We start from the raw sequence: 26693 nt of genomic DNA, 5'->3' as shown, positions 1-26693 counted from the left end.
CTAGGCACGTTATGAAAAGTCAGTTTACAAGTGTGTGTGTGTGAGAAAGAGAGAGAGAGAGAGAGAGACCGACCGTAAGGCGTTCAAAGAATCGTGCTTTATGATTTGGATTGTTTCCTGCAACTCTGCAATATTTGGGCATCTGTATGGCATTTTTCATTAAGGCTATCTTTTGTTGTTTTGTTGTTTGCAGACTACTCAAGAGGAACCAGATAACGCACATCCACGATGATGGGTTCCTAACCGTGCCAGCGCTGAGAGCTTTGTGAGTACGAATCCATGTCTAGCCTTAAGTGATTCTTCCGTCATTTGAAAGCAAGTTTTCCTAATACTTCATCTCTCAGCCACTCACAGCACTTTCCTTTAATCTCCACTCTGGCAAATACGGTTTGCGAAACAGTTACTTTTAAGAGTAAGTTCAGATAGATTTACTTGAATAATGGGAAGTCACAATTCATGTTACACAAGCCAAAATAGCCAATCAGTAAAAAAAACTTATGTAGTGAACAATAGTGGCCAATCTGATCAGATGCTCATTACTTAGATATGTGGCATTTACAATAATGAGCCAAAGCGTTAAGCCCAGCTGCCTGGCAGAGTGTCGGTGGCCTTTGTAACTGATATTGTAGTATTACAGGACACAGGCTCCTGGAGTAGAAGGACTCAGCCCTAGTCATGGATACACTAAACATACAATTGTATTCTTTATTTACTGAGACACTTGGGATATTTTACACTGGTAGCATACATAGAACAGTTATGAAGCTTGTGGTTTTATAGAATGAATCTGAACAAGCAGAACAGATATTTATACAGACGTTAAATGAAGCAAAATCTACTTCCAACAATGAAGCAAAATTTCGTTTTAGGGGCAGGCTCAGCAGTTTAAACAGTAAACAAGTTCAAACCCAATGTCTAAACAGAGCTTAATTAAAACTGAATTTTAAAAATTTTCAGCGCAATAAAATCTGGGAAAATTCAGGTATTTCAAAAATTTATGCACATTAATCCATAAAGTTACTCAAAATTCACATTAAGGTAACTTCCTCACCATATTAAGATGAACATAAGACATGTTAAACATTTCCCAGTCTCCTTAATTGACCTAGTTGCCGGGCTATGCATGGAGTAGCTTTAGCAATGTTACACCAATAAGTTGAGTCTATCGAAGCAGACTGAACTGGAATTAATAAAGCTGTTCTACTAAAAAACAGGTTAGTTGGTAGCAGTGGATGGAGATGTAATACTCAACCTTAATGCACCTGATAATAAGAACACAGGAGGATCATTAAGGTTTGGTTTGAACTATTCATTACACAGGACCCAATTCAGACTGACCCACTTTTCAAAGGCACATAAAAGTCATTTCCCAAATCAGGATAAAATTTACTCTCAACCACCTTTAATGGATGGATTAAAATAGCAAAAAGCAATTATCTTAAGATACCTCTAAAGGAATTTAAAAACATTTTCTGAAATTTAAGCAACTGTCAAGGAAGACTTACCCTTTATATAAATGTATAGAATTGAAAACAGTGCAGCCTTTAAAGGGCGATAATAATTTTTCAGACATTAAACAAATAGTAAAATTGCTGTGACCCAATCTAAAACGACGAGCACTATATCTTCCAGACCCCCACTCAGGTTCCAGAATTATAAAACCAACAACCAATTAGCAAGCTGGAAGTCCCATAGAATGTGTCACGATTATGGAGAGGGCTAAGAAGGGGAGCACAACCAAACCAAATCAGATGTCAACTACGCCGATGTGCTGTAGGAAGAAAGTACAGCTAGGAGAGCTTTAACAGAGACCACTAAAGGTGAAAACCGAGGAACAACTACCAAACAATAACATTCATGTAAAGCAGCTGGCTAAGAAGGTTAGTGGCCAGCAGAGCAGCTCGCACAGACGCAATACAGCAAGCAATTCCGCTAGACGACACATACTGCCTTGTCGAAACCCAGTTCCGCCATATGCAAAGTTTCATTTACGAGAACTCCTGTAGAGACAGAGGAAGATGAGCTAGCACGACGTCTGGCCACTGCACTAGAAACTGAAGAGACATCAGATGTGATGGTGAGTGTGTACCAGAACGTGCTTCGTAGGTTTAATGTCTGCAACAACGTTGGTGGCCGCCACATCGTGCAGTAGTACTGTTCTGTGCGTACAGTATGCTGAGTTCGTCATGGCTAATGAAATTCCTCAAGCAGAAGTGGATGAGTTAAACATCTGAACTGAAACCGCCTTAGAACGGAAACGGTCCGTTTCTGACGATTGGTTCCTATTCAGAATATTACCTACTCACTTCCCTCTACATGTCGTAGAGGTTTGTAACGGTAATTTTTGAACACCCTGTGTCACCCTGTATCATGCAGAATTTTTACATGTTATTTGCCAGGAAATAAATGAACCAACTCATGATGGTGAAATTTCACCGTAACATTCATTGGGTGTTATAGAAGAAAAATTTGTGTATCCTCGACGCAGAACCATAGTTGCGCAATTGGATTTTCACAAGCAAACACGGTCAAAAAGCAATCTTCAGCCACTAGATGAATATCTTTGGCAGCAGCTAACTTAACAACAAGTAAAGTGCGTAAAGTAACCGCACAAGTATGTTTTGGAAAGAGGTTGTGTGAAGAGTGTATGAGGGAATAGACAGAGGCCACTGGCACTGCAGTTTCGCTGAACTGAAGATTGTTTAAATCTATATCCTACAAATTGAGTCTGTTCGCTGACACCGTCGTTAAAGTGAGAATTATGGTTGCAAATGAGGCGACATATCTAATGCTCTGCCTATGGTGCAATCTGCATAATGGCACCTCAGGTCCCGCCGGTGCGACCATTAGCATAATAGCCGCAAATCGGCGCGCGCAGAGTTATCGCGTGCGGAGCTCGTCGCCTCGTTTCGTCATCCAGCGGGCAGGCTGTGGCTAATTGTGAGTGATGTGTGGCCTGTTATGTCGTCTCACGTCGTGTTGTGTTGTGTTGCAGGCACCTGGACGACAACCTTCTCACGCACGTCCCGCTGGCGCTCACCAAGCTGACGGCGCTGCAGGAGCTGTGAGTATGCAACCCTGCGCAACAGCTCCACTCTGCCCGTAAGCTGACGGGGAGGCCGCATCAGGGCAGTCATTCAATTCATTCTACACTGAAGCGCCAAAGAAACTGGTATAGCCATGGGTACTCAAATACAGAGATATGTAAACAAGCAGAATACGGCGCTGCGGTCGGCAACGCCTCTATAAGACAACAAGGTAGCCATTCCATTCGTTCTACACTGAAGCGCCAAAGAAACTGGTATAGCCATGCGTATCCAAATACAGAGATATGTAAACAAGCAGAATACGGCGCTGCGGTCGGCAACGCGTCTATAAGACAACAAGGGAGCCATTCCATTCGTTCTACACTGAAGCGCCAAAGAAACTGGTATAGCCATGCGTACTCAAATACAGAGATATGTAAACAAGCAGAATACGGCGCTGCGGTCGGCAACGCGTCTATAAGACAACAAGGTAGCCATTCCATTTGTTCTACATTGAAGCGCCAAAGAAACTGGTATAGCCATGCGTACTCAAATACAGAGATATGTAAACAAGCATAATCCGGCGCTGCGGTCGGCAACGCCTCTATAAGACAACAAGGTAGCCATTCCATTCGTTCTACACTGAAGCGTCAAAGAAACTGGTATAGCCATGCGTATCCAAATACAGAGATACGTAAACAATCAGAATACGGCGCTGCGGTCGGCAACGCCTATTATAAGACAACGCAGTTGTTAGATCGGTTACTACTGCTTATCAAGATTTAAGTGAGTTTGAACGTGGTGTTATATGCGGCGCATGGGCGATGGGACACAGCATCTCCGAGGTAGCGATGAAGCGGGGTTTTCCCGTACGGCCACTTCAAGAGTGTACCGTGAATATCAGGAATCCGGTAAGGCATCAAATCTCCGACATCGCTGTGGCCGGAAAAAGATCCTGCAAGAAAGGGACCAATGCTGACGGAAGAGAATCGTTCAGAGTGACAGAAGAGCAACCCTTCCGCAAATTGCTGCAGATTTCAGTGCTGGGCAATCAACGTCAGCGTGCAAACAATTCAACGTAACATCATCGATATGGGCTTTCGAGGCCGAAGGCCAACTCGTGTACCCATGATGACTGCACGACACAAAACTTTACGCCTAGCCTGGGCCCGTCAACACCGAAATTGGACTTTTGATGACTGGAAGCATGTTGCCTGGTCGAACAAGTCTCATTTCAAATTGCATCGAGTGAATGGGCGAGTACGGGTGTGGAGACAACCTTCTGAATCCATGTACCCTCCATATCACTAGGGGACTGTTTAAGCTGGTGGAGGCTTTGTAATGGTGTGGGGCGTGAGTAGTTGCAGTGATATGGGACCCCTGATACGTCTAGATATGACTCTGACAGGTGACACGTATGTAAGCCTCCTGTCTGATCACCTGCATCTATTCACGTCCATTTTGCATTCCGACAGACTTCAGCAATTGCAGCAAGACAATGCGACGCCCTATACGTTCAAAATTGCTACGAGTGGCTCCAGGAACACTCTTCTTAAACATTTCTGCTGGCCACCAAACATGCTTAATAATGTTCATGCCAACCGTATGTGGGATACCCTGCAACGGAGTATTCAGAAAAGATCTCCACCCCCTCGTTCTCTTACGGATTTATGGACAGCCCTGCAGGATTCATGGTGTCGGTTCCCTCCAGTACTACTTCAGACATTAGTCTAGTCCATGCCACGTCATGTTGCGGCACTTCTGCGTGCTCGCGGGGGGCGCTGCAAGATATTAGGCAAGTTTACCAGTTTCTTTGGCTCTTCAGTGTACATTCAAAAACAAAATGAGTATTACAAACGGCTATAAGTGTTTAATGCATAGCGACATATTGACAAAAATTACAGAGAACGCGAAAGGAAGTTCAAAATTTCGATCGTTACACAAGTGCAGTGGATTGGAAGCTGGTGCATGTGAAGTGATACGTAAGGCTACTATACTCTTATATCTGTTAAGAAGCGTTTACACTAGAGGCAACAGAAGAGAATAAGTAGCTCATGAACGCTGCTTTATTGTTTCTTGGCGCTAATTATTTTCACACAGGATACAACACTATACAATTAGAGCCACGATACAAAATTTTGATATTCAGAGAGTATTATTTCTCAAGGCGAGCTATTGTTTTTGAGGAAGTAAGCAAAATGTCGGAGGAAAGGAAGATTTTAGCTGTCGCAGTTTCTAAATTTGAAATACGTGGAGATAGAGCACCTAAAACTGAATTGCAGTTCTAACTTTCCTCAGCATTAGTCCTACACTTTGTACATATATCGGTTGACGCTTTACTTTGCTTCCCATTACAAATGAGACGGAAAATTAAAAATAGAAGATTAATTACCAACAGTCAATATAACCAGAAGAAAGGCTTGCATTTGGACTCTGGTTATTAGCAACCGGAGACATGCACGTCAGTGATTGTTTCGCGTTTCAATAGCTGCTATATATCAGATAGTTTCTGATACCTGCAGTGACATTTCGAAGCACTTCAGGGATTTTATTAAAGCACGTATAAGGAAGATAATGTCAATAAAATGTGAGTAATGAAATATGAAATACACATCCACATAGTTTTGAACTACTGCTGAGGCAAGCTTGGAACTGCAGTTCAGTGTTAAGTGCACTTTCTCCTCACATTTCACGTTTACACACAAACTGATACACACAGACTGACACACCTTAATTGTTCCTTTCCTGAGATTGTGCTTACTTCGTCAAAAAACAATGCTCTAATAATATTAGATCCTATTGGTATGTCGGTACAACACACTCTATTCTGAAAAGACAATGCTCCACTTGGGCTACGAAAGAAGCTACATGCTGGATTACGAAACTCTAAAGCATTGCTTTTAGGTCACTGTTGATTTTTCGCTTTTTGATGTGAGTTGTCAATAGTTCTCACATTGTTCTGCACAGATGACTTAGAATATACGCCATCCTCAATCTATATGAAGTTATGAAAGAAACGAATAACGTGAATTATCAAACTGATTTTATTCATGTCACAATTCATTGAAGTATTCAACATCCAGATCTTCGACACTAACAAACCAAAATAAAGCTCAACAGATCTTCGTCCTCTGCATAATCCGTAGTTAAAATCCGACTTTATTAGTTAATTGTCTATGAGTATACAGTCTCATTATATATTTTGTGAGAGGAAAAGCAGTCTTCTTCCGGAAAAGCTTTATGCTCTGGAAGTGAGAGCTGTCTCCTAACATCTTTCTCTTGCTGTTATAATGCCCTACGTCAGCTGATAAAGATCATTCATGTGGTTCTAAAGGCAGCTAACATGGCTACGGACTGGCATCATAAAACGTTGATCCGTATTTATCAGGACCTTTAAGTCTGATGTCCTTTCCGTTGGAGCTACCAATACAGTTTGGTAGATTCCATACTTCCTAGTAAGGCTCCGGTGCCTTCTTCCAGAACTATTGGAATGGCGTTGGTAAATATTCAGGTTTCGGATGTTTCATATTTCCTTGGATATGTCAGCCACGATTCTTCGCATAGTTGTGTGTCATCAGAAAAAAAAGCAAGATCTTTTTTTTCATTAGGCTTTTGACTTGTTTGATGCGAGCCGCCACGAACTCCTCTCTTGAGCCAACCTCTTCATCTCGGAGTAGCACTTGCAACCTATGTCCTCATTTGCTGGATGTATTCCAATCTCTGTCTTCCTCTACAGTTTCTTCCCTCTACAGCAAGATCCGTATTTAACTCATTAAAGAACTGAACGATGACAAATGGAATCCACCATACATCGCTCTCTGACACAGTCGAACTTTCCCAGGGTAAAAATAAAGGCAGACCTATTTTGGCTTGAGTACCGACAGCCAATAGTTTCCTAGAAAATGATGGTCAAAATTTCGATGCGACTTCCTCAGTCCGCTTTCGAGTATCAATCATTAATCGGGTAGCCTTGTGGGTAAGAGCATCGTTTCGAATTTCTTCGCCCTGTCACCAAAATCGCTCTTATGATTCCTCTTTCTTTATTATTTTTCACGGCAGTATGTGACATCAATACTTTTCATGATATCGTGAAGAACAATGAAATTGTTGTCTGCAGAAATAACCATTTCTAGTTAAAAATAGATTTTATCATCATCAATCTTATACAGTCTTATATCATTAACAGTAATTGAAGATTAAAAATATACAAATTCTAGTGTTTCAGTTTTTGAAATGACTTTTACCCTTCAAGAGAACCGGTGAATTTCCCATGGCGATATCTATCACAAAAACACTGATAGCATGAAAGCACCGAGCACCACGAACAATGTGCGAAGGCACATATACGGCAGTCACATTTTTAGTACGAATATCGTTAGAAAAAGCATCCTCGTTAACGTTACTAAATACCTCGCGATCTGGCGATAATTTCGCGGGAAATCACCATGCATATGGAAGTGTTTTCGCGAAAGCTGGAACCTGCAACTGATGATGGATCAAGGTGGATATTTTAATTGCATCGATTGTAGTTGCGATTTATTTTTGCACTGGAGTGAGAATAGAATACTTCTGTAATCAGTGAACGTGATTTTTCATCTGTTAGAAAAAGCTTGCTCGACAGCGTTGACAGAACGGCGTACAATTTAGCGGAATTACGTTTAATAAACACGATAGTATTCCGATTTCATCGACAAACAACCCACGGTATAAGGAAATTGAAGTACTAGAACTTATATGTTTTTCATCTTCAGTTATTGATAATAAGACTGTATAAGATTTGTGACGATAAACTCTATTTTTAATGAGATTTTAAATACTTATTGCTTTTGTCAAAAATAGTAATGTATATCACGATGTTACGAAGCATGTTGATGTCACATACTTCGTACAACAAGAAAACATAAAGGAAAAAGAATATGAGAATGGATTTGAGCGCTGGGCGCAAAAATGGAAATCTGAGTTGCTCAAGACTGTGCTATCGCATCACTAGTTTGTACAATGCGCCGAACAGACTGATCACGTAGCGTCGAAACTTTATACGTCAGTTTCTAAGAAACTGTTGAGTATCGTCACCTAAGCCAAAAATAGATGCGCCTTCATTTCGCGTCTTCTTTCATCCTGTAAAGTTTCGTCTGTGCCAGAGAGTGACTTATAGTGGGTTCCCCTTGTGAGTTCACACGACAGGAATGTTTGTGGAACATCCGCTGTGCCATAAAATTTTGTGAAAGTTTTACATTTAAAGTTCTGAGAAGCTTCTACATTTATTTATTGTTGACAAGGTACTTCACCAGTTTCACTTACAAAATAATTAGACATTGCACCTGTGTTGCTTATTTCTGTCACGTTTCCTCTTTTTCCATCCATAATTCCTGGCACACACAAATTTTTTCGTAATGAATGTCTGCTCAAGTTAGTTACATCCAGAACACAATATACATCAGTTGTATCTACAGCAAAATCCCGTTTTCTACATCCATTGCTCGATACAGCACACGTCATTTTTTCGCTGTTGTATGAAGAACAATCGTTGTATATTCCCTCAATGAAACTGTTAGTGCAGACAAGAAAAATTGACTTATACTACATGTACCTAACTCTTCCGCTGGATCTGAGATTGTCTATCTCTAGTTTAAAAATCAAAATAATTCTTAATGCAATGTTATCTGAAAATGCGAGTGTAACTAAGCTTCATAAACACATACAAGAAAAAAACACCAGCCACAACCCTGCATAGCGCATGGCCATAGCGTCGAGCGGCGTGCGTCGTAGCTCATTGCGGCTGAACGTCAAAATGTATCATTTATTTATTCGTGCCTGGAAAGAAATATGGCTCTCTTTTCAGTGTTACAAACAATTTCTATATGGTAGCTTTATTTTCTATGTAGAAATGTGTGGCCTAATATGAACCAAAAGTAAACTGATCAGCGACTACATTTTTCACTGCAAGCTTTTCGAAATACGTTGCGGTACTTGCTTAATTTTGAAGTATCAAAATAACTATAAGCAGTCTCGAAAAGATGCGCAATTCTTTATCAGGCTGCGATATCAGGCTGTAAAGTGTGAAAGAATCAAATTTTTTTATCAACTACTTTCCTCAAAATCGAATGAGAAAGATTCCGTAGCAGATAAAGTGCGCAAAACTTAAAATAGTGGTTTTTAACTTGTCATCTTGTTTACTAGATATGTTCAAAAATGTGCTCCATATGGAGCTGAGACTTTTGTGCAGAAGTTATAATGTGTGGGACATGAACAAAAAAGACTTGGTATTAGACTTAGAAGGCTGAGACAAGATTTGTCAGGAAAAAAATTACCTGAAGGGAAGGGAATAAAAGGGAGAGGGCGACTGACGGATGCAGAAATTGACAAGCTACACACATATTATTGCTTGGCGATAAGGAGGAACACAGGGGACTTGAAAAATATGAAGCAAGCAGTTTGGCCCTTGTACTTCCACAAATTGTGACCAAAAGGAAGTGAATCATGGTGTGTGGCTACCAAGGGTAAATTTCTGGCGGTGAAGAATATGATCACAGGAATTCTCTACCAACTGCTGTAATAGAAGCCATCAAACCTATATTCAGGGACCTTGCAAATTAAAACTTATTGAAGAAATGTCTTCATGGTGGTACCAAAACCCAAATGAAAGTTTTAACCAATGTGTATGGGAAAATGGGAAAGACTGCCAAAAACCATTTTTGTGGGAAGAAATACACTTGCTATTAGTGTTCATGATGCAGTTTCATGTTTTAATGATGGTGTGCAAAGCAGGAAATATGTTTGAGAGAAAATGGCAACTAAGACCGAAGTGCTGTGGTGTACAGGAAGGTGTCGTCGTTGAGTGACTGTAGGAGGATACAAGATGACTTGGACAGGATTTGTGGTGTAAAGAATGGCAGCTAACTCAAAATATAGATAAATGTAAATTAATGCATATGAATATGAAAAAGAATCCTGTAATGTTTGAATACTCCATTAGTAGTGTAGCGCTTGACACAGTCACGTCGATTAAATACTTGGGCGTAACATTGCAGAGCGATATGAAGTGGGACAAGCATGTAATGGCAGTTCTGGGGAAGGCAGATAGTCATCTACGGTTCATTGGTAGAATTTTGGGAAGATGTGGTTCATCTGTAAAGGAGACCGCTTATAAAACACTAATACGATCTATTCTTGAGTACTGCTCGAGCGTTTGGTATCCCTGTCGGGTCGGATTTAGGGAGGACATAGAAGCAATTCAGAGGCGGGCTGGTAGATTTGTTACTGGTAGGTTTGATCATCACGCGAGTGTTACGGAAATTCTTCAGGAACTCGGGTGGGAGTCTCTAGAGGAAAGGAGGCGTTCTTTTCGTGAATCGCTACTGAGGAAATTTAAAGAACCAGCATTTGAGGCTGACTGAAGTACAATTTTACTGCCGCCAACTTACATTTCACGTAAATACCACAAAGATAAGATAAGAGAGATTATGGCTCGTACAGAGGCATATGGGCAGTCATTTTTCCCTCGTTCTGTTTGGGAGTGGAACAGGAAGAGAAGATGCTAGTTGTGGTGCGAGGTACCCTCCGCCACGCACCGTATGGTGGATTGCGGAGTATGTATGTAGAAGTAGATGTAGAAGTGAACTGCATTTTGATGTATTTGTATGCGATAGACAGAGAGTGGGTAGTGAAAGGAGATAAATCATTTTTGGAGGTGAAAAAAATCAAGAATAGTGCATCATTGGAATGTGAAAAGGAAGAAAATTGATTTATAAAATGAAAAAGAATCTGCTTATGGTGGTGTACAGTTCTAAAAGAATACCAAATGCAAGCAGAAACTTTAACGGCCATTTTCTGCAAAACACAAATTTCTGTACTTAGGTACATGTAACATCGAAAATAAATATCCTATTACTTTCAGACTTGTTATGCTTATTAAACAAAAACTCCATAATGCAAAACTCTAGAATTTTTCGAATCTATTAAAAACTGTGGTAGAAATTGAAATAATTAACTATAAAATTTGAGTTTTTTCTAAACATGAAGTTTAAAATGTAACAGCTCATTCATTTTTTCATAAATTAAATAAATTCTAGAGTTTCATACGCCTGTAAGTATGGTTTGTATGCTGTGCACAATTCATCGAAGAATCTCTCTTACTTATGAAGAAAAGTGTACCTAAAGCAAGTGAAGTATAGTAAGTGAAAAAAATAATGAAATTTCAAATGTAAAAAAAAATTGTTTTATTATTTTTTTGAAAGTCCACTACTAAGAGTGTGAATCATGAATCCTTCCTGGTCGTGCTAACAAGGTTGTACGAATTTATTTGTAAAAGCATAGACAGTGGAAATTAAGATGTCCTGCGGTGCCCCTCCTGCTCTAAGTCGTCCCGTTTGACGTTCTACCCCGTTTAAAAGGAATGGCGTATAATGGTCGATCAGGACCTCATAATCGGCCTATTTCTGTTGTCAGTGCTAAACGACGCTTGAGACTGTGGTCAGAATGACGTCACTGGCAGTGGGTGACTGGAAACGACTGGTTTTGAGTGATTAACCACGATATACACTTTGCAATCCCATGGAAAGTTTTGGGTTTGGCATACGCCTGAAGAACAGAACATGCCATCTTGCGTAGTACCAACAGTGAAGTACATAGAATGTGGTCTTACGGTATGGAGCTGTTTCCCGTGTTTAGTGTGTGGCCTCCTTTTGCGCTTACGAAAACTCTCAATATGAACTACATAAACATATCCTACAGCGTTGTGTATTGCGTGCTGTAGAGAAACTGTACGAAGACGATGGCTCTGTGTGTGAGCATGACAGTGCACCGCCATAAAGCAGCATCTGCGGGCAGTGATTTGTAGACAATAAAATTCCTGAAATGGGCTATCCTCCACAGGGTCGCGACTTGAACCCAGTGCAACACTTTTGGGATGACTTCGCTCCAGACCTCAGCAGTCATCACTACGTTCTCTGGGTTCGGCCCTTGAAGAAGGATAGACTGAAATTACTCCACAGACATTTAGATGCCTCATTGACAGTGTCCCCAGCAAAGTCAAGACCATCATAAAGGTGGAGGGTGGACACACTCCACGTTAATGTCCATTAACAGCTGTCTGGATGCTGTTGATCAGATAGTGTATATTTCAAAACGGACGTTGGCCGCTGTAACGCGGAGTCTACATATTATTTAGCGTACTCTTGAGTGCTCGGTCACAGGCTAGTAAAGGTTTTTCTACGCGCACAATTAAAAAACTCTGCGATTCACTGTTGTCATGTGAACGCAATCTAATTTAAATATTCTGTTTCAGAAATCGAAATGAGGGAGCCTGTACAAAAGGCATTCTGTGTATTAGAATATGAGAATTGTCGTTCTGTCATCATAGTACAGAGAAGAATTTGTTAGCAATACAATCAAACACCGTCTAATGACAAAACTATTCGCAAAATTCATCGGTAGTTTGAATAAACACTTGGTTTGACCAGAGGAAAGAATATCATCCGCCCACTGGTAGTGCCCAAATCGTTTTCCTTCACTGAGTTAAGTGTTACAACAAACAGTTGCCTGGACATTTTGGCGGATCTGCTATTTTACTGAATGGCTGAGTTTAACTGCAAGAATTCCAGCCAGCAGTTTCCGAATGTATCGTAAAAGATAAAAATTTCTCTTTGTACGGGTGAATCCTCACTAATAGGAGTCCAACATAAAAATCCCGTGATATTGTAATTGTTCGTTACAATAGTCATACTGGGGCCCTAAAATACGAAATATGACTGCGGTTTAATGGTCCATCTGCTCCGTTCGTGAAAGAAAGCAAATAGAGCTCCGTGTCAGCTCTAATAGTGAAAAAGCCCTTCCCACTGCACACAGTAATTATTAATAAAAACAGAAACTTCATACTTTCAATTAATTGAAAGAAAGTGATCCACAGTCACACATATCCTCTCAATATTTAAAAGCAAAACAGTCCTCCGTCCAGTTTCTGTCTTCCCTACAATACCCACCTGGGTGGCAACTCAGACGTAGCCGATTTTCCAAAACAATTAATGAAAGGGTTTCCCCCCACTTTCAGTCCTTATCCTATCATTTAGCAAATAGTTTTCAATATATCATTCTAGTTCCACCTTTGCATTTACTGGGGAATAAAAAAAAAGCACTTGTAATCAAACTGTTAGAACATGCTAGACATCTGATACCACAGCTTCATACCGATACCGATTCCCCTCTTTACATTTTTCATTAAAGTGGTGGATTCCCACCAGCAGGTATGGGGGGCCGCACACTATCAGATCGGCCGGTTGATTGGTCGTACTGAACATGACGACCCTGTGTTTGCTTCTGGCCATCTAGATCTCCGACGTCTCAGCCTTGGATTTCCTTATAGAGGATTATGTGCAAGATCATAACAACTCAAAATGTACATTTCTATTGCGCTTGCGTCGGTGACTCCACCTGTGCTGGAGAATTTATGGCTTGAAATGGATTATAGATTAGATATTGGGCGTCCGACCAACAGGAGTCATATACAACACCTGTAGTGACATCTGACATTACTTTACATTCTGTGTAATTCGTATCTTTGTTGCATGCAGTGAGAAGCTGTAGCTATTTGTAATCGCTACAATAATTTTAATTGTCCTGTATAATTAATACATTCCACGTCTGAATGCATACAGGGCTACTCCTAATTCCTAACAAACTTTTCCATTTAGCAGTCTCCTCTAATATTAGCTTCATATTTCCAAACAACAGATTCAGAATTTCAAGTTCTTAAGTTTATATTTTCAATTATTTTCAGTAAATTTTATCTCACAGCTTTCAGCTACGTATCCAAAATCATATTGTATCACCATCATCTACTATAGAAAATAGATACTATTTCCATTGGCTTCGATTTTAAAAAATGATCAGGATTTTTGGCTACACAAATTAACAGACCATTGTGCAAATATGAGGCACAAAAGATTTACAATCGTGTAACATCAAATAATATACATACAGAAAGTTTTTCAATCGTAGTAACTATGTGGATACATACATGACTTCAATCACAGTCTGAAAAACGTGAAAAACTGAAAACTAAACATCATAATTTGATAAACGAAATTTAAGTTTAGTCCAGACGATCCAGTATGTCAGTAATACAATAGTACAACAGGTCCAATTCTGGGCGCTTACAATGTTGGGAAAACATCGCTGTGGAACTTCTGAACGACAGCTTACGACGCAACCAGGGGGTTGGACGTGTTTTACTGTTGTATTATCGACAAATAGGATCTCCTGAACAATATGATTTTCGATAAGCTTAAGGTTATATGTTTCTGGCCCAGTGTGTGTTCAAACATGTATGAAAGCTGTCACCCTGGTCGTATAAGCTCTGTGTCCGTGCTTGCATCAAATATGACTAACAATATTCATCTTTCAACAAAACATAATTATACATTTGTTTACCCAAAAATGTTGCATTACGCAGTAGCATCGTTAGTGAGCATTCCTTTATTTTCTCTCTAGATTATATTTACTTTTTTCTGTGACCTATACATATCAGCCATAATATGTAATAACTGTAATTTATTGTTGCACTGGTCCTGTTCTGATGGGTGAGATGGATTTTTAAGGTCCTTGAAATGTTTTATTGCACCTTTTATATTTTACAGTATTTTACACTAACGTTTTCATTGTCTTTAGATCAGTTATCAGGTCCGTGTCTCGGAACTGCCTTAGTTACACTCCGAATCATGTGCTGTAGTGGGAAACAGGGCTGGCATTGCTGGAGCTGTGACAATATTCTCTGGTAGCGGTCACCTTTACGTCGCACTGTAAATGCAAGTCAGTGACTGCTGTTTCAGGTCAGTGTCTGGGAACCGCATCAAGTACATGCCGGGAGGGGTACTGCAGCGGGCACCAGGGTTGGCACTACTGGAGCTGAGGGGGAATCCCCTGGTGGCGGTCGCGCCCACTGCCTTCTCCCACCTGCCGAGACTGCGAAAGCTGTGAGTACAAACAGCACATCGCCTGGTGTTCTGTACAGAGTAATTTGTTGCTAAGTTTGTCTGCGAAGCGATATGGTTGAAACTGTGGAGTCTTACTAGAAAGCAAATGTGTTATCATCCTTGACGAGTCATCATGACTTTGGCCTCTCTGTGATTTGTTTAGAAGCTATCAGACTAATTTATCTTTTCTTTCCAGTATTCTCCAATTCGAACAGTGCTGTTTCTCTAAAGATTTCGACATCAAAGTGATGCTGAACTTCAATTTTTCTTCAGTCTTTCTAAAACTCACTCAGCTCCAAAACTTGATAAATACAGATGGGAGCATTATATTTTACAGCAGAAAGCTCAGTTTCCTAGTTCTTCTCGAACTTTCTTTTCTGTTCTGTGTATTATGTTGATCTGGTGTACTATAGTCGAACTAATGCTAGGTGCTGTCCCCATTCTCTGGTCCATACTTGTTTCGTAGAGCAAACAACTGTTTTAATCCATGCGGCGATCCATTGGAACAAAGAACTTGTTTGGCTTGCCTGCTGAATAGCATTTGCTGCTGAGAAGTGCTGCGTGATGTTGGAGATGATTTTGCAATTCAATATCGTATCGTTTGTATTCTCGAGGGTCCGCACCAAGCTATGTGTCTTGGAGAAACATTATAAGTAGAGAAATCCAAGTGGCTGCTACGTTTAAATTATTTAGTGCTTTACTGGTCTGGGATAGGTCTGTTTCAGCTAAAGTGCCATTTTCCAGCTGCCAGCGGATAATACATAAGTTTGTTAACCTGTGTTTCTATTCTTATAACTGTTGACAGTATTGGGTTTTACGTCTCGCTTTTTTTGACGTCCACAAAACATCGATCGGTGCTGTCACTGTCTAATGATTCGGTTGTTACGTCTCATAGTTTGCGTGATTATATTACTGTGGCATCTACATTGCCATATCTCCGTCGTTAATGTTTTAGTAGAAGAGATTTTTTGTTGGCCATCGCCTTTTTGTTCTGTTTACTACTTTTTGTACTTTTGACAGCTTTTTTAACAGAACAGCGAAAGTGTTATATGGTTACGATTTTGTTTTAATTTATTAATCTATGAGTTTCTCCGTAATAGTGATTTGATCTTTGCTGCTATTATCATCTTTTATTACAAAATATTGGCTTTGCATGTTTATCTGTTACCAGTATTTAAGTATCAGTATAATTTTCAATGCAGCTAGACGTAAATTCTATTGTATAATCACTCACTATTGTCAATAGAAATAAGAACAGAAGCAAAGGTTGACGAAGATATTTATTATTCGCAGGCAGCCACAAAATGGCACTGTAGCAGAAATAGGCCTATGGCAAACCAATAAAGTGCTAAATACTTTAAACATAGTGTCAGTTAGGATTTCTCTGCTAATAACATCCTGTCGTGTCCAATAAATCTTGTTTGTTGTTCTCTATAGAAATGTCGTGGCAGACTGTTATGAGAATAATCTTATCGTTTACATGGTTGTCATTAAATATCAAGTATTGATGCACCTTACATAGATGACTGATTAAGGTACTTGGTAATAACAGCTTGTATTCGTTCTGAGGCTATAGTTTGGCCTCAAGAAAGTAACAGTGATATAAAATGTAGTTTTTTGAATCAGTGTATGACGAAAATGAAGAGCTAAATCATAAACTGAGGAGAGAAGATACGTTCTTTGATTTGCTCAAAATATTTAACTGTGTGGGCCCAGTTACAATTTTACATTTGTTCCTTTTTTTAATTAGAGAGAAAGCTCACACATGATTCGTGTCGTATCTAGAAAATACAAGCAGAATGTTTCATCTAATGTTAACAAACATCGAATAGTTTCAATCTGAATTGACTTCTGTAGATCTATTACGTAGTTCTGTTATAATTCCATTGTCTTTTGTAATATGAAACTTTGATCTACCACTGAACATTGTTAATACATTTTTTTAGTTTCTAGGTGGCATAAGTTCCTTTGATTAAGACGTTAAAGGTAACATAAATTATTTAGCAGGTGTGGTAGAGGATGAAATTAGCGCATGTCTTATGAAGGACAGGTTTCCATTTAGCTGCATAAAATCACTGTCCTCTAAGCAGAACTCTGGTAAAAACAAAATTTACTATGGAATGATGAAATAATCAGTGAAGTCCAAGATTTTGCATTCATAGAACTGAAGACAGATGAAAACATTTCTTGTACATATCACAGTCAGGCTTTTCTGCAGAAATTGTATGCTGTTGCTGTAGGGATGATCTCCCCTGTCATTGGCAATGAATTCCTATGGCTTTGTCTTACTTCCATTTTATTATCTTTCATAAAATCATATTTTCGTAAAACTCTGAGTATTTATTAGGTACTCCATGTGCGGAGAATGCCGTTATTCTGCAACTGCATATTCAATTAATGTGAGTGTAGAAAGTGTAGGAGTTGAATAAATTGAAGACTCAGCTGTACTGCCTGTCACCGCTTCCCTGTTAGCAGATAAAAGAATTCTCGCTCGCCAGTCTGCTGACCGCTGACCATGGAGACGTCAGACGTGTTCACTTAATTCGTTTCGACTGCCGTAATTAATAACTTGTAAAATGAAGAGGCCAGGGGGAAAGTTACAGACTAACAACAGACAGCAGACTTAAATAAATCAGAGTATATTGTTAGTCTAAAACAGAATGTCTGCGAGGTAGTCTTGTTACACAACTAGAACGAAATCAGTCCGCTATTCTGGATTACTTGTCACACAGCCGTCTTGCTGTAGGACGAGAAAAATACTTGGACAGACTATAAGAAATAAATGATAACTCGTCCAGTCTCGAGAGAGTGGTATTTATTTTTAGAGTTGACACGAACTCTCAGAGGTGAACCTCGCCAAAGAAAGTGGTTAGTGATGAGTTACAGGAGTGACGCCACGGCACCTACCACGTCAGCATTGATGAAATACCGAGCGAGGTGGTGCAGTGGTCAGACACTGGACTCGCACTCGGGAGGACGACGGTTCAATCCCGCGTCCGGCCATCCTGGTTTAGGTTTTCCGTGATTTCCCTAAATCACTCCAGGCAAATGCCAGGATGGTTCCTTTGAAAGGGCACGGCCGACTTCCTTCCCCTTCCTTACCTAATCCAATGAGACTGATGACCTCGCTGTCTGGTCTCCTTCCCCAAACAACCCAACCAATTGATGAAATCGTCGTAATAGCTGTCCGTACTGCAAGCAGCGTAATCGCATAATAAGAACAACCGAATTAGCCATGATATTCTATCGCGAAGTATCCTAACTAAAACCGACTAGCTCCGCACAAAGGTGCTTCCAAGTTCGTGTAAGCCAGATCATGTATAATACAGGGTGATTCAAAAAGAATGCCACAACTTTAAAAATGTGTATTTAATGAAAGAAACATAATATAACCTTCCGTTACATATCATTACAAAGAGTATTTAAAAAGGTTTTTTTTTTCACTCAAAAACAAGTTCAGAGATGTTCAATATGGCCCCCTCCAGACACTCGAGCAATATCAACCCGATACTCCAACTCGTTCCACACTCTCTGTAGCATATCAGGCGTAACAGTTTGGATAGCTGCTGTTATTTCTCGTTTCAAATCATCAATGGTGGCTGGGAGAGGTGGCCGAAACACCATATCCTTAACATACCCCCATAAGAAAAAATCGCAGGGGGTAAGATCAGGGCTTCTTGGAGGCCAGTGATGAAGTGCTCTGTCACGGGCTGCCTGGCGGCCGATCCATCGCATCGGGTAGTTGACGTTCAGGTTTCATAGCTAACCTTTTTTGTAGGACTCTCCATACAGTTGATTGTGGAATTTGCAGCTCTCTGCTAGCTCTGTGAGTCGATTTTCCTGGGCTGCGAACAAATGCTTGCTGGATGCGTGCTACATTTTCATCATTCGTTCTCGGCCGTCCAGACCTTTTCCCTTTGCACAAACACCCATTCTCTGTAAACTGTTGATACCAACGTTTAATAGACCACCTATCAGGAGGTTTAACACCATACTTTGTTCGAAATGCACGCTGAACAACTGTCGTCGATTCACTTCTGCCGTACTCAATAACACAAAAAGCTATCTGTTGAGCGGTCGCCATCTTAGCATCAACTGACGCTGACGCCTAGTCAACAGCGCCTCAAGCAAACAAATGTACAACTAAATGAAACTTTATAGCTCCCTTAATTCGCCGACAGATAGTGCTTAGCTCTGCCTTTTGTCGTTGCAGAGTTTTAAATTCCTAAAGTTGTGGTATTCTTTTTGAATCACCCTGTAAAATGACGGCATCTCCCACACTACTCCAACCGAATGGAGCTCGAAGAGCGTCTCTCCATGGTTTTGTAAATTCGGATGTAGCACACCAGTCTTCCATCTCCGAGTGAAAAAGTTTCATATAGCCAACTTCACGGTGGCAGTGAAGACGGCTCCTGCTGCTTCCATCACGACAGCTGCCGTTAGAGGAGTGGGGGTTCACGTCTACAGAGAAGTTTCAGAAATATGCGGTACCCAGTATCCCTATAACAGCACATACGTTTAGATGGCATACCTAGCTAAGTGTATAGGGCCCTGAAGATGGTGCCCATGAGGCACTGAAACAGGTAGTCAAATAACTCATAAAATTACGGCTGTAGGTATTTATTTTCTTCGAGTTGTGGCGTATAAGTTGGGCGACCCGTGTGGCGCCAGGTCAATGAGCGTGGAAGCAACCAGTCCCTAGACAAAGGCATACCTGCTGCGAAATCTGTACTTTTGCCATCTTGTGGTTTTTCTCTTGTAGCTGATCAGCGGACATGCAAAATGATCCACACCACTACAGTATGATCCTCCTGTTAGGCAATACATCGAGTGGAGAAATCGATACTTAGGGCTAGATTGCCCAATTAATTATATCGACTTTTTAATTTATCAAGCGGTACACCTGTTATTATGACCGCTGAAATCATGATTGTGATATTGTGTACTAAAACTCACTTTCTTTATGTGGGATTGTACTGAATTGCTGCTGCCGCTCCTCCATACAGGTCTCGGACAACTCACATTGTTACTAAAGGCCGCTCCAGTTGCTGATACGTACTTTTAAGTCTACGACCGTTTCGGCTTTCATATACAGGCCATTTTCAAGTGCATCTGAAAACTATACTGTTCCAGAACATCGTCAAAACAGCGTTCCTTCACAACAGCAAAATTTGCTGATCGATTTGAAATTGGCATGTGTGTGAAAGCTGAAACCGGTCGTGGGCTCAAATAAAGTATACAGCGTGACTTTTTTTGTTACAGAGACTGCGGTCTAATACGCGCTGTACCATGCAGCCACAGTTCCAGTATACATGGTTGCCCCCCTAGAGGGCGGTACTGTTCCTCATGCGTCATGCTCTAGTGCCCTCTCCTGCCATAGCAATGAGTAATGTTGTGTCCGATCACTTCTCTTACTGACTCATCTTGCAGTGGACGTGATACAGCGTTGTACAAAATCGAGAGTTTGCCGACGTGGAGTTTACTTACGGGAAAGGAAAATGGAACGGGTGGCGAGCAGCGGGCAGCAAGGTTATGTCAGGGGGGGCCATCACCGCATACAACGTCCACAGCATTCAATGTTTGTAACAATGTTTCGCCCTTTGTCTCAGACACGGTCGTTTCAGAAAGCACGAAATCATGAAGGACGCACGCGAAACGTTCGGACACCAGACTTGGAGGAAACACTGTAGAAGGCGACCGCCGTGTCAGTACCAATCAGTTGACCCGGAAGTACAGGATAAGCCAGACGATTGTGTGGAACATTCTCCATGACAGTTGTCACTACCCTCATCACTTACAGCGTGTACAGGGCTTACTAGCGACAGACTTTGCACGTTGGGAGCAGTTTTGTCACTGGTTTCTTCAACAGACAACCACGATTTCGGGATTTGTCTCGTCCTTCCCATTCACGGATAAGGCCACCTTTACACACAGTACTATCTTCAACTTTCATGACAATTACCTGTGGGATACTGAGCAGAACCCCCATGGTATGGTGGCAGCGAATCATCAACATTGGTGCAGCCGGAATGTGTGGGCTGGGATAATAGGCTACCGTATTTTGGGACCAGTCTTCCTTCCACGTCGCCTAACAGGCCGGAACTGTCCAAAAAAATGTTCAAATGTGTGTGAAATCTTATGGAACTTAACTGCGAAGGTCATCAGTCCCTAAGCTTACACACTACCTAACCTAAATTATCCTAAGGACAAACACACACACCCATGCCCGAGGGAGGACTCGAACCTCCGCCGGGATCAGCCGCTCAGTCCATCAGGCCGGAACTATCAGCATTTCTTCCGGGTGACTTTGCCTCCCCTCCAGAAAAAGTGACATTCACGATTCGTAGGGTTATGTGGCTGCTACACAATGGTGCTCACGCGCATGCCTTGAATCACATGGAACCCATTTTCAAAACGTACTGTAATTGTGGCTGCATGGTAGAGCGCGTAATAGACCGCATTCTCTGTAACAATGTATGACTGAATAAACGGTCTCTATCACAGAAACCGTGCATTTCCAGACATAAGTTCTTTACATCTTTTACGTTCCGTGGCCGCGCGGGATAGCCGCGCGGTCTAGGGCGTCTTGTCAGGGTTCACGCGGCTCCCCCTGTCGGAGGTTCGAGTATTCCCTCGGGCATGTGTGTGTGTGTCGCCCTTGGCGTAAGTTCGTTTAAGTTAGATTAAGTAGTGTGTAATCTTAGGAACCCATGAACCCAGCAGTTTCGTCCCATAAGACCTCACCACAAATTTACAAAAATTTATGTTCCATTTCGCCTCATCGATCAATCCCAAGAATTTGTACACGGTGGAAAAAAATCACCCTGTATATTAGCAACTAGAGCGGCCTTTTGTAACACTGTGCAGTCTTGAACCTATTCTTAGCTTAGAAAAGGGTGATCAGAACTATCTGTGGTATCAGTTTTCCAGGTCCGTACAGTCCCTTTTTAAGTCTCTCACAATTCTAACATATTTCCATATATGCTCCCTCCTGGGATTTGTTGTTGGTAATATGGGCTCATTCTGAAGGATCTATACCATTTAATAAACGAACAATTGACAGAAGTATTATTTTCATTGAATATTTCTACTTTCACCATTATATTGACAAGTGAACACTTTTCTGACAGCCAGTATTTCTACAGGTGTCCATTAAAATTGTAGGGCTATTGTGATAAACCCTAGATTTTCGTATCTAGGTTTCATATCTAAGCTGTGGCTTGTGTTATTCTGTACATGAGTTCTTTGTTTCGGTATAGAATCTTTCACTGTAATTTGTTATTTATTTGCATGTGCAAGAGAAACTATCATAAGTAAATCCAACATTCTGTTGGTAAAGGCACAAGCAACTCAAATTTGATTCTCTTTTATTCAGATTTTGTCACATTTGCGGGCAATTTCTTGGTGATGACTAATTTCGAACGTTAACTTTCATAGTCAAACCAGGAGTTACAGTGTTATTGAACACAAATAATGCAAAATCTTATTGCAATTTTCAGTTCACAGTGTGTATAACTTGTAGTAGTGCAAATATCGAATAAGACGTACTTGCGTTTCAGTATAAGCTAGTCTCTTGAATGCACTACCTCTGTATTATAATCGAACCGCATTTATCATCCTGATCTGTTTTATAAAGATTTCTTGTAAGTACATCATTGGAATTATGCTCTAACAAAAACTTGAACTGCAGATATGTCTTATTGGATATTTGCATTGCTGCGGTCTGTGAAAACAGTATACTGAAAATTGCTATAATATTTTGTATTCTTTATCTTTAATAATATTGTAAGTTCTGTAGGCAATGGTTCCAGAATTAACGTTAACGTTCGAAACTAGTCACCACCAAGAAATTATACAAACTTTGACAAAACTCTGACTCTGTAAGAAAGCTTTACATTTTATTTTATTTCTCGTAATTACTGTTTCTAGTTCTCACCTGCAGTTTCTAAATTATGTATAAAATGTTCCATGAGATAATATGTTCAGCTTGGCTAGTCGCATGAGATGAGGGAGACAAATGACAGTTTTTTAAAAAAGTGTTTGGAACATCCTTTGGGAAATGAGAGTCATCGAATCAACAAGACTGAACAACTAACTATCCGTATTGCCCAGCTTATGACACATTGTTGTACCACAACAATACACTCATAATAGCTGAAAGTGTTACAGTTTGAAGTAGCAGTTCTGTTTTTACCAAACTTTGTGGAGATGTTCTGTTCATAAAGATTGCTGGCTGGGGGCTGGCGTGGAAGTATACGTCTTCCTATTGCGTTCTCGACAAGTTCTATGAGTGACAAACCGTGGGAGTGGATACGTCTGTCAAAGATGGGGGTATTCCTCAAGGCATTTGTAGTGTGAATGCAGTATGGGACGTTCCATTACCCTGTTAGGATATGCCATTTGTCACCCTAATAATTGGGTATTAGAAGAGTTTTTCCATTATTGCCACATTCGAATATTCCGCCTCGGTTCAACTACTGCAAAATTAATCATGTTGTACATCACAACAGCTCCTCACACCATGTGTGCAAGATAGTGAAGCGGGGGTTTCAAGAATAGTTGCGATCGTTCACCAGGGTGTCTAGGGATACATTGACGTCAATCTCACGAATGGAAGCGAGACTTATTACTGAACAACGGAGAAAGCCACTCAGTGTCCTAGTTCTCTGCTTGCACGCCATACAAATCCCTGTTGGCAGTAGTATGATGTCTGGAGTAAACGAAACTCTAGATGTCTAGATCTCTTCCCAGCTTACAGTAATCTGTTCCTGGCAGTATGACGTCAGCGGCAAACGATGCGTGGAAACTCGATATCTCAAACCAGCTTCCAGTAATCTGTTCGCGACAGTATATGGTCACACTGCCTATCACGATACCATTGCATGTAATATGTCTTCGAGACTTCTCTGGGCAATATCGGTGCTTGAAACGAGAGTGGCGAATAAAAGACGTGTTCCGGACTGGGACTCGAACCCAGGACCATTTCTTTTCGCGGGAAAGTGCTATACCGACTGAGCTATTCAAGCACGACTCATAACCCGCCCTCATAGCTTTATTTCCACCAGCACCTCGTCTCCTATCTTCTAGACTCCACAAGAGTTCTCGTGTGCGTATCTTGTGGAACTGGCACTCCTGGGAGAAAGGGAATTGAGGATACCTGGCCTATCAACAGTCTATGAGATTGCTTCCAGAACAAATTTTCAGTCTATAGTGGATTATGGGCGGATTTTGTTCTTCTTGATAAACCAAAACTCTGTGCTGGACTGGGACTGCGATCTCTGCCTTTCTCAGGCAAGTGCTCTACCGACTGAGCTACCCAAGCACGGCTCACAACACGCCTTCGCAGATACACTTCCACTGGTACCTCCCGAGCTTTGAATTCCATTCCAGAACACAATGTTTAGTCTCCAAGGAAGATTAAAATCGGAGTACACTCTGCTGCAGAGTGAAAGTAGAAACTATAGCTGTCGCCCCTTGAGACATGACTGATTTTTAGTAGGCATGGAGGCTGAGGAAATGGGCTGGGGAGGGTAGCAGTCATGCGCCCGATAGCATCAGTTAAACAATGTTGTCTGGTAATATATTTACTGTTCGTGATTTCATAGGACAGATTTCTTTCTCCGGCGCGGCAGAAAGAGTGCTGAATCGCATACTGGAGTGTGGCATGGAACGTGGATGCAGCATGCTGGTGTTGAGCAATCAAGACCCAACAGTGATGTCGTGCTGGTAGCCAGATCAGGAGACCACAGGCGCGAACGTACCATGACTCACCTGGAATTCGTGCAGCCCGACTCAGCACTCTCGAATAAAGACATGCACTTAGGCATGTGCCATCAACATACCACAGATGGTGGGTGTTATGAAGGCAGGAACCCAGAACCCAGATCAGCGACACAGTGTACAGCCAGGGAGATGGTACTACGTTCAACCACGGAGGCGGTACTCAAGTACCAGTGGAAGGCCCTAGCTTATCCAATCTGTCAGTTACAGAGGTGACCAAACAACAGTGGCAGCTTGCAGTGACGAAGTTCCATCGCAGTCGTCTGGCTTCTGTCCTTTTAGACATCGGAATCAGACGGTGAGACCATTATCTGAAGGTCGCAATGGACTTGTCCCGACCGTGGTGCCTCACTTATTATCAGTCCCCCCTTGCCTTCACACTTTCCGTCAGTGCTAAGCCGCTGTAGAGCGGCTGAGATCAGATTTTATATGTTACGACTGCATACTGCAAGGCTCGCTGGTATTGGGTGCTGCAATGCTGCCCCGTTTGCACTCCTTGTTTATTGCTCGGCTTGGTGTGGCAACTTGTTACGAGCAGGGCCCTGCTTTCTGCAAGGTTGGCTGCTCCAGATACCGATTGTATCATACAGTATGAGCTGGACCTGATTACCTACCGTCTGCGCCAAATAATAAGTTTTTAAGATTTATGAGAGCTCCCGGGAATTGGATCTGCTGTGCAACAAAACATTACCCTAGGATACGGCTAAGCCATTTCTCTGCAATATCCTTTCTTCCAGGAGCGCTAGTCCAGAAAGATATGCAGGAGCACTTCTGTGAAGCTTGGAAGCTAGGAGAAGAGGTAATGGTTGAAGTAGAACTGTGAAAGTGGGTCGTGAGTCGTACTTAGAAAGCTTAGTCGCTAGAGCATTTACTCATTAAGGGCAGACGTCCCAGGTTCGACTTTCAATACGAAACACAGTTTTAATCTTGTTGCAAAATGTTTCAGATCAGCACACGCTCTGCTGGAGAGTGAAATTTCGCTCTGCAGTCTGTACTTTACTTTATTATGATTGTCTGGTAACTCTGAGAATAACATCTACCATATTTCACGTTATCTCTGTATAAATTCGCGTGCTACTCATTATGTGGTACGCGTCACCTGTCAGAGTTGATAATATATCCCCCTGTCTGTTTGTGCCAGCATCCTGTCCGACGCGCGGGAGCTGACGGAGTTCCCCAACCTGGAGGGCACGGCGGCGCTGGAGATCCTGCGGCTGGACAGGGCTGGACTCCAGGAGGTGCCTTCCTCACTCTGTTCTGTCTGTCCCAGGCTCCGCAGTCTGTGAGTACCTCAGCGCTTCTCCTCTTAATACGATCTCTGTTCTTAGAGGATGTCCCAAAGTTTAAGAGCCAAAATTATATAGATGCTAGATGACCGTGAACTGGACATTTTCAGATAATCAAAAAAAAAATGATTCATTACACTAAAACATTTATTTAATTACTTAACAAATATATTCGCCAAACAGCCGTGCAAATTGAGAAGTTATTTTATTTTATTTTCGCTGCCAGTTTCGGCAAGTCAATGTGCCATCTTCAAAAATTATCGATATTGCCATACTGGGACCACCTGTTTCTAAATGTCGTGAACCCAAGTGCTGCCTCTGGATCACGGGACCCCGGATTCGATTCCTAGACGGGTCGGGGATTTTCTCCTGTCGGGAACTGGTTGTTTGTGTAGTCTTCACCATTTCATCATCATCCGGGAAAATGGCGAGACTGGACTGTGTGACGATTCGGACCACGTCGTTGAACGCCTCACAAACCAAAATCATCAATTGCCATCATCTACCAGTCATATCTGTTGAAATTACTTTCGTTCCCGGCCTCACTTCTAGCTAGCTTGTTTGGCTATCAGTCGTACTTTGCCGAAATCTGGAACTTGTCGCACTTCTCCCGATGTTCCGCTATCACAGGT

At 41.4% G+C, this 26693-nt stretch overlaps 1 protein-coding gene across 1 annotated transcript in view; it reads left to right on the top strand.

Moving 5' to 3' along the window:
• The window catches only part of LOC126413132 (lutropin-choriogonadotropic hormone receptor-like), a 932298-nt gene that overhangs the window by 566448 nt on the left and 339157 nt on the right, over positions 1-26693 (top strand). The window contains exons 5-8 of the mRNA XM_050083024.1: positions 194-265; positions 2996-3064; positions 14852-14995; positions 25917-26057. Of these exons, the coding sequence (XP_049938981.1) occupies positions 194-265; positions 2996-3064; positions 14852-14995; positions 25917-26057 (426 nt within the window). The remainder of the gene's footprint in view (positions 1-193; positions 266-2995; positions 3065-14851; positions 14996-25916; positions 26058-26693) is intronic.

Source organism: Schistocerca serialis, chromosome 7 (genome assembly GCF_023864345.2).
Source record: "Schistocerca serialis cubense isolate TAMUIC-IGC-003099 chromosome 7, iqSchSeri2.2, whole genome shotgun sequence".
Lineage (NCBI taxonomy): Eukaryota > Metazoa > Arthropoda > Insecta > Orthoptera > Acrididae > Schistocerca > Schistocerca serialis.
Note: the sequence above shows the minus strand (reverse complement) of the source record. Positions and strands in the feature narration are given on the sequence as shown.